The following is a 13732-nucleotide window of genomic DNA, read 5'->3' on the forward strand; positions in this document are numbered from 1 at the left end:
ATCTTGTTAAAGATACGCTTTTTCATTAATCCTGTTACCTCCAAGAGAATATCCAGATATCTGTGGCAGGCTGATTTTTCAAAACAAGCATTCAAAAACTAGTTGAAGCAGTGTAATGTTACATATATTTCAGTTACCTTGCTCATCAGTCTCTCGCTGCTTAAGTATAGTGGGTGTCTCCTGTATTTTGAGAAGTGGCATGAATTTTTTGGTGGGTCTCAGCTGATCAAACTTGGTGAGCAGCTTAGACTTGTTGACTAACTTGTTCAGAGGTGCTCTATGCATGTGTCTTCACTCATAGATCCAAGATCTCTAGCTGAACAGTAAGGCTGTATGAACAAGTTACAGAAGGGCTAGTTAGCATGTAGATTTGCTGCATGTTACAGCTGTTAGTTTGCAGTAAACATCCTTGAGCATGCTCTGCCTCTCCTGTGAATTCCAGATAAACTGTTACAAAGTGAAAATGAGACAAATCAACTTTGATAAATGTTCTTAAGCACACATTAATGTATAGTAAGTCCATTCCCTTGCGTGCTCTCTTGTAGCTTGTTTACGTAGCAATGCGAGCTTACAAGAACTTCCAAAATATGGGACAAGTTGCTCATTGCAGTGGTGGCAGATTACAGTATGAACCAGGTCCATGGCTGTCTTTTTCAGTAGAGAAAGCTGGTCTTTTCTCAGTATGTTAAAATCAGGGGTGGCATCAGCTTGAATTGTGAACATACTCCGTTCACTGGAAATAGACCTTGTCAGAAGTATGACTTGAGAGTGCTCTGTGTAGTAGAAAACAGAGAGCTGTCACTAAAGGGCTATAGTGTTAAAATTCATGCTTTTCTCTCTTAGAGTTGGGGAGCCTCACTACAGCTAACTTGATGGAAAAAGTTCGTGGCCTGCAGAACCTGGCTTATCAGCTGGGACTGGATGAATGTAAGTGCTGTATGCAGAGATGTGACTGACTGATGTGCAAATCTTCCCACTAAGGCATGTGCTTATGGTACATGTGTAGCTGGAAAAGTGTGTTAGTACATTTCAAGTGTCTGGCAGTCACAGTTAGTGACCTTCCAAAACAGGATGAGCTTACATCTCCAACTTACAACCTACCTGTATGAGGGAAACATCTTAGCAGAAATAACAAGAGGTCATATGTCATTCTGGTGTTGTCTAGTGGCACATAGACTTCTATTCCTGACTTAACATTGCCTTAGATAAATCAGGTCCCTTTGCTTAATTTACTAAAGCTATTTCTCAGAGTACTTGTGGTACTACTTTTGTCAAACTTCATGCACTGCCTCCACAGTGGAACTTTCACTGGTGTGTAGGATTCTCCTATCACTTAGCGTTCATACTGTTTTCTGCTTCTGTAGCTGTTATTTTTTCTGCACTCAATTGTGGCAGGAGGTGATGTCATTGAGTACTAAAGTTGACCTTCATCCCACTTATAAACAGCCAATTTTTATCATTCTTTTGAAGAAGGAGCTGCTTTCATCAGCACATTTAGGATGGTGTTGTTAACAGGTTGTTCCACTTCGAGGATTTCGAGAGTATTGTGTTTCTTTTAAATGCTACCTGTACATACTGACGCATTTATTTTTTTCTGCTTAATTTTGCTCTAGCATAGACCTTAGTTGCAGTTACTCTTGGGCTACACAAAGCACCAAAAGTTTTAAAACTTACTTTCACCTTCCTTTCACTGGATAACAAAAAGCTGTAATAGACCTTTAGAGTCTTTCTAACTGTAATCCTAGGTTTATCCTAATGCTTTCTTATTAACAGATCATTAAGCCTATTTTAACACACTCTGTGCAAGTTTATTTTACTTCCAGTGCTAACATCTGTTAAGATTGTGTAAAGCATCTAGTGGAGTAGAAGTTAAAAGTATAACAGTGTAAAATTGAGTCAAATAAAAGATTGGCTGATGATTGGCTTTCTCAGTTAAGCTGTAAGTTTATATGTCAGACAGCTTTGTCCTGCTAAATGGAGTTTAAGCAGAGCCTGAGTTACACTAAAGCTAACAAGGTGGTTGTTTCCTTAGCAATGTTTGTTGCATGCATTTCCATTTATTTTTACTGAGAAGAAATAAATACAGAAAGAAGACAAAGTGAGAGAACAGTGAAATACCTGAGATCCAACAGTTATAACCTTTAGTCTATAGTAACTGAAATCTTGAATTTTCAAGCTTTATGAAAGCTCTCCATGTTTGTAACTTCTTGTCACTGAAGTCTGTCTTTCTTTAGGCTATAATACATTGAATGCTTTGTGTGTCACAATATACATTTATCTTAGGAAAATTTTCACAGAAAATTAGATGCAGAGTTTGAAGAGAGTTTCTTGGGACTGTTTTTCCTACTACTGTTTTTAAAGTTCTTTTCTCTTACAGACTTTAAGTGAGAGAACAAGAAGAAAAATCCAAAAGATCTGTTCATTAAAGTTAAGGGACTTGTGGTTTTGGTCCAGAGGTGTTAGATTTGATTATATCTTTGTATACTGAAACTTGGTAGTCTCCTTTTGACTTGACTGTCACTTGAAACTGGTGATCAAAACCAGGATTAAAACCGCTGCCGACGTGTCTCCTCTAGATGGCAGCATGAGTTTTCCCATAGAAGTCTTGCTGCTTTTCATAAAACCGTACCCAATCTGTTGAGTGACTTGGTAGTTATGTTGTGAGGTCTGTTACTGAGCCAGTTCACAGCACATTTCATGTTAATTTTGCATTAGAGTTCATCAGGCAAAATGACATGTGGGACTGGGTACCTTTTGAAAAGTTTATTCAACTACTCCAACAACTAAAATTGAAATCTGAGCAATTGATTTGATATGATGTAGTTTGATCCATATAATTACTGAATTACATGCATTATTTCTTATGAACTGTCTTACTATTTTGTCTATATAAGTGGGCTATCTTGACAAATTTGGAGCAAATGTATTGAATGCATTGTCCATCTTTGCTGCTTTCATCTAGGAATGGTTGAATACTATTATCTGGATTCCACATTCTTATTATATATAATTCCTGATGTCCCTAACTTTTTGGCCATGAATTTCTCAATTCCTCCTTTGGTTGCTCACTTCTCAGAGATTTCTGTTCTTTACAACTAACTTTCTCCCCCTTTTTCCCAGTGGGGTTACCTGTACTTTCTGTAACCCTATTTTGTTGAATGCCACATGCCTTCTGTGAATCAAATGAAATTGTTAATATAAAACTTACGTTTTCTTTCCAGCTTGTTTGACATCTGGTTTGATTTACAGTTGTCCTCTGCTTTTAAAAGTAGCCAGTTTTACAGTCACTGCTACGTCACTGGTCTGCACTTTAAGCTGCGTATTCTTATGTGATTTAAATGATTAGATCTTAATTAGTGCAGAGTTCTGTGAAAGTTTTTCTGTATTGGATGAAACTGAATAGACTTGACCTGCTTGGATTGTAACAGTAAGTTCACGAAACAGTTGACTAGAAGCTTCAGAGGCGACTTTTACTGTTAGAGTACTGTCTGAGATGCTGTGAATGTCATTCAGGCTGCAGTAATGCTAACAGAGCCTCCCCTGATATTTTCTATGGGCATCTGAGGAGTCAGGCTTCTTACCCTCTGTTATGATTTCCGAGCAGTATAGCACGTACTTGTTTAGACTGTAATAACTATATCTGATAGTGCATCAGTCTCTGAGTGCGTGGGATGATAATGTCAGAGGAGACCTTTGACAACTGAAAAGGGTAATGCTATTTTTGATAATGCCGGTTTCCTCCTCCTTGTCTGAGGGTTCAGTTACTTCTACCTGAATAAGGTAACTGGTGATCTGTCCAGCCATGTATCTGATTCTTTTAGCTTCAGTAGTACCTAATACATTAAATTCCTACTCAGACAAGATAAGTTGGTTATTTTTGGTGTTGTTTTACCTTTGTAGTTTAAAAAGACTTTTGTTTGGCAAATATTTTGCACCTTTGTCATTTTTTTTAACCAAATGGATAAGCGAGCACATTGCTTTTTAAAAAAAAATATTTCTGACTTCTGGCTGTGTGATCTCCTGTACTTTCATTTCCCTTTTACTAAGGTGCAGGCCATTAAACTGCCAATAGAAGATGGGTTATCTTCCATAAATCAAAATTTCTTATTTTCACCATTTAATTTGCTGATAATTTATATTGAAGATCTTTCTTGTGGATCAAAAAGGATCTCCAAGGTGATCGTGTGGAATCTGTTCTTCAGCTTTCCTCCTAGCATGCTAGTAGGTGGATTCTTGCTCACTCATGTCTGTTAGTTGCAGAATATTCTTGCCTTCATTAGCACAGAATTCACCTAAAGGATAGCCTTCCTTGAATGAAGCAGGATTTTTGTAGCATGAACCAATGATTAATTTTTTAATTTTTATTCTCCTCCTGAAGGATAGGCTATCCTTGAGTCTCTGGTTTGTGTATTTATTCTTTGCTACAAGGTGGTTCTGGAGTTCTCCAGCAGGTTCCAGGCTCAGGACCTGGTATCAATAATAATAAAATCTTTTTAAAATAAATTATTTTTCAACACCTCTTCTGAGGTGTCAGCCTGTATTTCCTTACCTCCTTTTTAAGCTGTTGTCCTCTTGCTTGTTACTGCTTTTCTCTTTGTGCTTCAGCTCTCTCATTAGAGCTTCTATTTTCCTTCTATTGAGTTATTTTATTGGTTAGAATACACTGAAACCATTTTTATTATTATGTGTGGATTTTGCTGTCCCCGTTAATGTGTATATTGTAAGGGTGGGAGGAGGAACAGGGCTCAAAGAACACACGTACTTTTAATTGTTCATGTAGTTAGGGTGTCTTTGGGAGGCATAGTATCACTGCTGAATGTGAGCTGCAGCCAGTCAGCCAGTCTCATCTCTGCTGTTGGCAGAAGTCTGGCAAAAGGAAGGTATAGGCATACTGCCTTGTTATGGGCTTTTCCCCCCTGCTGTGTCCCTCCAGCTTTGCTTGGAGCAGGGTAGTGAGCACCACAGAATGAGGAGACCCCAGCTGATGTGGCAAGCAAGAGGGAGGTAGTTCTTTATCTGGAAACCCAGTCACAGATCCTGACTCAATGTTTGTGACCCACAAAGCAACAAGTTTCAAAACAATTTGTGTAAATAACTGCAAATTTAGATACCTAGCTGGTTTTCCCCTATATGACCTATTATAGCTCTGGGAAGTGCATACATTGCTAGTAAGCAAACTTAACTTGGTGTTAAGAAATTTTTATTATTATTGATTGCAGTTATTTTTAAAGATCTGCCCTGTCATCCCTTTGAATATACGTATATGGAGATGTGTATCTGAGAACTACATACACAGAGAAAAATATGTTTTTCCTAAAAAAAAAAAAAGGTAAAATTTCTTTTTTTCTAAACTTTGGAACAAACCGATGGTAAAAGTAACAGATAGGTGGGATGGGGAAGCAGGAAAAGCACCATGTCACTGAAGGAATGTGGTTGTTCAGGGACTTTCTGAAGGCCCTGCTATTGCTTCCCTGTGAATCTGACATTTTTCGGGTAACACCTGCTGTACTGATTCAGAAGTCCTAAAGTGTGTGTGTGTATATATATATATATACACCTGGTATCCCAGCCGTGTTTATAAAATCTGATTCCAGAGAGATTATCTGGCTGCTATCCTATCACGTTATAGCTTCAGTGATATCACTACTTCAAGACTTCCTGAAAAGTGTATTCTTTTTAAGCCCTAATATGTCTGTGGAGGTAGTGATGCTTTTGTGTAGTGTCTGCCTTAAATATTAGAAAATGTGGGATAACTGACCCCACAGATGTGAATACCATTTATAATTTCCCTATCAGTGATTTTTGCTAATGTTCTCTCTTATGTTAAATTTTAATTTGGAGTTGAAGCTGGTTTGCGCTTTTCCTCCTGTAAAATTAGGAATGTGAATAACTGTATTATCCCATGTCAAATCCTCACACTCTTTCAAGAGCAACGAGACAGTTAGTGACCATGTTCAACCAAGTCTTCCTGTTTATAGTCCCCTGTGGTTTTGTGTGACCTAGCTTTCACTGGACTGTAGCAACTCTGCTCCTATTTTCTTTGTAATGATGATTTATTTTCTGTGTGTATTCAAGCCAATTAAATAGCAAGGGTACAGTGGAAGAACTGTTTGATGCTAGCTATCACGGGCCCAAGAATTAGACCTGGATGAACTAGGAGATGTCAGGTGAACAGCAAAAAGTTGACCATCTTGTAGCACCATGGAGTGATAAAGGAAAAGCCAGCCAGGGTTTAATCAGTCAGTGATAATTTTCCTTAATATGAAGAATGAGTAAATCACTAGGAGTTTTTAGCCTGGAGAGAGACAACTGGTGCAATATGTGAAAAAGATCTGTAAAACTGATTAATGCAGAGAAAGTGTGAGTAGGGAATGACTCTTCACTGCTTCTCATAGTACAGGAGCCAGAGAGAATAAAATAGCACGTCAGGACAGATACAAGGAGGCACTTGCGTTGCGCATTAAAGTCAGAACTCATCGCTGCTGGAGGTTGTGGGCACAGAGTTTATCTCGCTCAATAAATGAGACAAATTATTGGAAGATAAATCCATCAAGGGTGTCTGACCACAGAGAAGTCACCAGTGGCTTGGAACTCTTGCAGATGCAGAAAGCTGGCAGAGGTTACTAGGCAGGTACAGCTATGTGCTTCCCTGCTCTTATGATCTTCTATAGGCATTTGCCATCAGCATGTCAGAGTCAGGGTGGTGGGTTGGAAGGACCTTTTGTTTGACAGTGGGGATTTTTAGTTTATTTATTTATTTTAGTAATAGGCTAAATTGCATGGTAGTTAAGCAACCGCTACCAGAAATCACTGAGGGGTCCCTGTAATGGAGAGACCCTTCCAGAGACTTGCAAGAGACAGATGGGCACATGAATGAGGAAGCAGCTACCTTACTCCCAAGTTAAACAGTCCTTGGTTGTGAATTGTGGTCCTCTGTAGCCTCAGCAGCCTCTGAAATTTCTGGATAATCATAAAGCAATCCTTCTGAACTCTGAGCTATTTACAGATCACCACTCTTTCTCAGATTGGTAGTCTTCAGTTTTTAATTTCTCTCAGATAAATGCTGTCTATAGTGATCTCTTGCCTGCAAGTTCAACTTTTTTGTAGGTTTGGAGGGGTAGAGCAGTTCATCTTTTCCCTTTGGCAGGATTTAACTGTAGCATATTTAGAAACATGTATAGTTAGTTCTGCTTGTGATCCTTGCAAGCTATTGTCTACATGGATTATTTTAGAGCTAGGATAGCTCTTCTCTACATGGTTGAATGTGAATTCACTTGTTGAGTTGGTTGGGGTTTTTTAATTTTTTTCCTTTTTTGATGCTGATTGTAGGTAGGATATGTTTAAATCAGGGGCTCCATCTTTGGTAGACTGAACTTGTATTATCAAACTAAAAAACAGGGCATGACAGTTACTAAATGAACTCTGTATAAGTTGAGTTAGAGTGAAAGTAAGGAAAGGAGGGAAGACAGTGTATCCTTTTACTGAAACATCTCTTTTCTGTAATGGATTGTCTTTTCTAGGAGTGTCTACATGTAGTACCAACATGAAGTGTATAGGCTCCAGGCAAAACACCTGGCCTTTGTACCCAAACAGGCTTGTATCAGTGATGTAATTGATCAGATAAAAATACTTCTTGACCATAACCACTTTTTCTTTAGTCCCAAGTCAATCAACCAGAGGCTTTTTAAGCTCGGAAACCTTACTTTACATTTGTGAACATGCTCCCACTTCCTGCACTACAGTTGCCTAGTGTCTCTTCTAGTTGCTTAGTGCCTTTTTTGGTCTGTGTGTACACTTGTTTGTAACAAAATGTTTCAGATTCTTACAGTTTAGGAAATCAACATATCAACAGGTAAGTAAAGAGTGTTTTATTATTCAGGGTGCCAGTGGGGTGTATGTCCCATGGCATCTTCTGAAATCTCTCATTGGTCCATTTTAGTAATAATTCTGTGTCCACTCTGCAGTCTGGGAAGTTGCATGAAAAAGTGAACTGAATTCTTATGGTTTCATATTAGCCAAAATGAGGTTTTGGAATCTATGTAGAAGAGCGGACTCTTTCCTGAACATGAAGTCTTTCCTTATTTCCTTCAAGAAATAGACTACCTAAAGTGTTGTGGTGGAGCTGGAGGAGAGAACTGACTTTAGGAGAAGGAAAGGAAGGAGGAAATAAAGTGAAAGGATCACATGATGAGGACCCAAATCTAGAACCCACAGCAGGAGTCTTGGTGCCAGTTATTAGAAAGATATAGCAATGTTCTTAACATCTTGACTGCTGACAAAAAAGTAAGGAGCATGCTCACTTTTTCTTTGTTAAAAGCTGGCACCTCCAGAAGTATTAATCTGAAACAAGAAGGAAGAAAATATGTTTTGGAATTGCCTACGTTGTTCTAAATATGTTGGATCTGGAAGAGAACATTGTATGCCAAGTCTAGTGCTCATTATGTCCTTAAACTTAAAATACACAGTTTATTTACTCCTGCAAGGTGAGCTGTCCTGTATAGGAGGAAGCAGTTTGAGGTGCATGTACTTCAGTTATTTCTTCTCTGCTTAGAATTTTTTTTGTAGCAACGTTGTTTTTCTTGGTTAGTTTCTACATTCCCTGCCTTGCTGAATGAATCTTCATCATGTTTCAGTTTTGCCTGAAAGCATATTTCTCCCTTATTTTGTTATTTAGTACTGTGTTTGGCAAGGACTTTATGTGAAATAGTATACTTCATGTGCTTCAAAGCTTGAAGGCAGAGTTTTATAGCCGGACAACAAAATTATGCTCTTTGGACACTGGATTTCTGTAATATGCAGTTAGCTTAAGGATTTACTTAGCAGAGTTAGTAGACTTCTCCCAGGGAAGTCTCACATTTTGGATGGTTCTTTTGTGGGTTAGGAGATGATCACAGAGTTTTTCAGGAACTACACAATCAGGTGAAATGGTGGTTTTTGTTTTCCTTCATAGGAAAAAATATGGAGGCTGTTTTCAGTTTACATTCATAGTAATTCTTGGTCCTTATTTGATTGTTTCAGAGAGGTGAAAAGATAGCTTACATTGTCCGTTAAGGTGTTTATATGGCCCTGTCACTGTGATGTCCAAGCTGCTATGGTTTCCATGTGAAACCTTGGCCTTTCTCCTGATTTTCTTTATACCTTCCTCCCACACTGTAGATCTGCTTCTTCATTTTAATGCACAGCGCTATGGTAAGAGATACTCTGCATCTACAGAGGGATGAGGAAATCACCTTTCCTTATACTGTTCACTGCGTGGCTTATTTACAAGCAGGATTCTTCCAGGGCAGCTCCTGCTGGAAGAGCGAGACATCAGAATGCTGGCTTGAAACTGCCATTCATACATGATCTGTGAATTGGCTAATTTTGACATGTAGGTAGTTAAGAAATGATTATGGTGAGAGGAGTCATGACCTCAACTTTTCATCATCTCCATTGGCTTGTGCCCCAGTTTGGAAGTGAAGAAGGTATAGGAAGTTTTAATTGTACCTGTGTGATTTATCCTCAGTCAGCTCTTTAATTTCTTCTGGCTGTCTGAGGTTTCCGACACGCTGTAAATTTCTCCAACTTTTTCATTATCTGCAATTTCTTTATGACTCATGAATCGGAGTGGAGAGAGAGTGTGGATTTACAGCAGAGATAAACATGTCCATAAAGTCTGTATCTGTGTCAGTAATTGTACTGCTGTCAGTGACTGTCCTGTTTTACAGGTCTCTCTTGGGAGAGGAACACGCTTTGCTACCAGTGTCAGAGAAGTGTTCGCTTTGATTTGCATTAACTTGCCAGGAGATTAGGTTGTGATGGTGAGGATGGAAATTGAGCCTGGACCTTGGCTGCTATTGTTTTTTTTAAATACGTGGGTGTGTGGTTGAGTTGCCATCTATGTGCAGAAAAAAAAAAGCAGGTCCAAACTGTTGTTAAATACAAAATCAGAGAGATAACAGTCTACTGGTGGTATCAAATGTGATACTACCCATATGCATAAATTGTGCATTCTTACCATAAAACAAATGCTGTATCTAGGTAACTGTCATATATGGAAAAAATACTGCGTGAATCCTTAGGGTGTTCTCTGTCTGCTGGTGAAGTAGAATAAATATTTCTCTAAGCTTCAAGAAATTTCTGCATCTTCGCCTTCTTCCCCCTCCCTTACTCTGAGGGGAAAGTGCTATTGTGGATTTCGATGGCGAGCACTAATTCAGCATCCTAGTCTCCAGGCATTGATGACTCTGCTGCAGAATGAGGTGTATACTGTTGGAGTTTGAGAAAGGGGGGGGGGGGGGGGAAAAATCTCTAAAACTCCTAAATGTGTCAAAAGTTCAAACTTCTGCAGTTTCTCTTTGCTTTTATTTTGTTTGTCTGTTGTTGATATTTGTGTATGTCAAATCTCCTTTTGTTAGATTATATAGTTTGGGTTGATATTTTTTTTTTGTCTGTGACTTACTAATTTTTTTGTCACATTAAGAAGGTAATTATTTTCTCACAGAATTATTTTTAAATATTCAAAGTGACTGTAAAAACCCAAGTTTTCATTATGTCAGGTATGCATTAAGACCCCCAGTTGCATCTGACTGCATTTTTCTAAGGCTGCTGGACCCTTTTTGTGGAAGGGAGATTATCATAAACAATGTAAACTGTGATTGTGTAGATAGCTTTTAAATGTGCATAGATGTAGGAGTGTTAGAAATGATGATATCTGCCATTGCGTGGTTGTTAATTCTGGAGCCTGATGTTGGAAATATAAAGGTGTGCTTTTCGAGTGTTAGACAGTGTCCATCTAGCTCTGGTAACTGAGTTTCCAAAGTTATATATAAAGACCATGTGCTAAATGACCCAATAGCTGGCAGATAACTGTGCTCTTAAAACTGCTGTTTTAAGAGCTTAGTGAGTCATGATCTTAGTGAGTGATGCTCAATGCAACAGCAACATTCTAAATAAAAGCTGAGTTACTGTGAGATGCTTTTTACCTGATCTTTATTGAAATGTGTCTGTTTTGCCTTTTCTCTCACATTCCTCCTCTCCTTATCTATGTCCCCATACCTAGTTTGTGGATCTGATTTTGTTAAAACAAAGGTTGCCTCTGAAAGGTGCTTCAACCAGGATGTATTACTTACTTTATTAAAACAAAACAAAATCCAAACCAAAAAAACCCAACAAAAAACCCACACGAAACATTTGTGTTATACCCTGGTATTCCTTTCTAAAAATGTCTCTTCTGAAAGTCCTCTTTGGCTCCTATAGTTTGTTTGATAGTAGGAAGAAATGCTGCAATAGTTTGATCTATTCTGGAAAAGAGTTGTTGCGTTTATGCTGACAGAGGGAAGGTTGATCTAGAGAACTTCCCGTGGTTAAGGGATGGAAGCCTTTTCAGTGTTAGTTGGGAAGAAAAGGAAGAGATCTGATTAACCTGGAGACTGACCAAACTGCTTTGAAGACTGTGAAATCATTCATCTGATCCATCATTTTTAGTATGCTACTCAAAACAGAAATTTGTGCTTTGTGAGGGCATCTGGAATACTAGCATTGGTCAGTCAAGCAGTGGCACATGTTGTGCAACTACCAGGGTGCTTGTGTGGTCTCTGTTCTTGGAGGCTTTCCAGACCTGACTGAATAAAGCTTTAAACAACATGGTCTGATCCCATAATCAACCCTACATTGAGTAGGAAACCTCCTGAGTCCTTGCAACTCAGATCATCTAGTGATTTGATGATACTGTGATCTAAGATCTTTTCTAGAAGTAAGTTATTTCAAAGCCTGCATTCCCCAATCTCAGTTGAACACAGCACCAAACAGTTGGCTCAGCTTAGCTTTGAGCAGGTCTTGGGTGCAACTCCGTGGTCTGCCTCCATGTGAGCAGCCTGATTAGGAACAAGAAACCTACGGATTCTTGTATCGCAGTGAAGGCTTTCATGCTTTTTAAGGATGATGAATGGACTTCCAAATACTTCTATCCATTATGAGTCTATGCAACTTGGGGTGGGAACCTGTTTTTCTGTGTAAGGAGATACAGTCCATTCAGTATCATTCTTTAAGCAGAGGAAGAGAATGGTCCTCAACATATGCAGAGGTTCCTGTGTGGCTTGGCTGAAATGAACAGTGAAACCACCATCATCTGTCTAGACAAGCAGGGGGTCAATGGGGCTTGACTGAAGAGCTTTTAGCCACAAAAGTAAAGGAATGGCCTGTCACATTAAAGCATTTCTACCTGCCACATGCTTGGTACAGAAAGAAACATGACTACAAACAAAATGTTCTTACATTATACTGTCAGAAGCCTATTTTTTGCTACTCTCATTCTGACAGGATAACTTGTAGACTACTGTCAGTGGAGGAATTGAGGATGGGGAAAAGTTTGATCAAGCATAAGGTTATGTGCATTTTTCCATTACGGTTTAAAAACACAAAAATGCCAAACAAATCTCAGGAGGTTCTCTGGCAGGGACTCTCAAACCTTTGCAATGGGTCTGTATTTATTGAAAATTCTTTTGCCATCTATATCTTTATCCAATTAAAACTCTTCTACTTCTGTGTTAATAGAACACTTTATCTGTATTTACAATTATTAGAAAGATTATCCCTGTATCACCTCTGTCAGAAATGCAGGAGTGAAGAGAAAATTTTCTTCCACAGTATGGGTAGCTGGACCTATCTGCAGAGCAGCAGCTGATCCTAGTGAAAATTGCACTAGGGTGTGACTTTCGAGACCTTGGTTCAGTTTCTGGCACTACCACTGTTCTGCTTTGTCGGTTTATTTGCCTTCTCACATGTCCCTCCCTATTTCCCCAACTATAAGGTGGAGTTCATGTTAATATTCTTTGACAAGACACTGGAAAAATCATAGATTTTAAAAAAACAGCATATAAAGCCTTTATTGTTAAGTATCCTATCCTGTATGCAGTTTGTTGTTGTCCCCTGCTTGCTGCTATTATATGCCAGAGGAAGGCATCATTAGAATATTGCATGGATCATCAGTAGAAGTAAAATGAGAATGCGGTGATGAAACAGATGCCAGTATCAAGTGGTCTTCAGCCTGGGACCCAAGCAACGTAACTGAGAAAAGCAAGGCTATTCTCAGCCATTTACACACATTATATATGAAAAATATTTCTATTTGCAAGCAGCATAAAGGTTAAGGATTATTAGTATGTATCCATACTAATACCAGGGATTATTTACCTGTTTGGTGGCATGTTTGCCCTGCTAGCTCAGAGGTGGTGGAGTTACTTCATACATAAGGATCAGTCTCACTGTTTTCGTTCAGCCAGCGTTTGTGCTTTGAGAAAGGAAAAATACAATGTATTTGTCAAATAGAATGAGTATACATTGGTTGGGGTATTGCTATATTCCTTTTTTGGTTTTCTCTATTTTGGATCAGATGATAATGCATACAAGGCTATGTGAAAAATCTAGCTAGCATTTTGTGGCTTTATTGAGTGGCTTCAGTTTTTCTGAGCATGAAGTCTTCTGTGAGATCAATAATGGACTTGCCACCTTACCTCTTGCATCTCCAGTAAATGCAGCTCTGAACATCCTGTCTGTATAATGTTGCTAGAGAAGTCTGATAGTATCTGTCTTTTATTGCCTCATTAACTTGTGAGCATTAGAACAAGATAAAAATGCCCTAAAGCCTCTTATCTGATGATTGTTGTAACCTTCTGAGTGCCATTAGTTTAAGTTTGCAGTCAAATGCTTCCCCTGAGTATAAGGAGCGCTGATTAAACCTGAAGTGTCCCCA

The 13732-nt window shown here is 38.7% G+C and overlaps 1 protein-coding gene across 4 annotated transcripts in view; it reads left to right on the plus strand.

The window, feature by feature from the left end:
• The window catches only part of LIN52 (lin-52 DREAM MuvB core complex component), an 81244-nt gene that overhangs the window by 1270 nt on the left and 66242 nt on the right, over positions 1–13732 (plus strand). For all 4 annotated transcript variants that reach the window (XR_012628915.1, XM_074868392.1, XM_074868394.1 and 1 more), the window contains exon 5: positions 844–927. Coding sequence is in view for 3 of the 4 variants with exons in the window: in XM_074868392.1 (XP_074724493.1) it covers positions 844–927 (84 nt within the window). In the remaining variant the exon portion in view is untranslated. The remainder of the gene's footprint in view (positions 1–843; positions 928–13732) is intronic.

This window comes from Strix uralensis, chromosome 4, assembly GCF_047716275.1.
Source record: "Strix uralensis isolate ZFMK-TIS-50842 chromosome 4, bStrUra1, whole genome shotgun sequence".
Classification (NCBI taxonomy): domain Eukaryota; kingdom Metazoa; phylum Chordata; class Aves; order Strigiformes; family Strigidae; genus Strix; species Strix uralensis.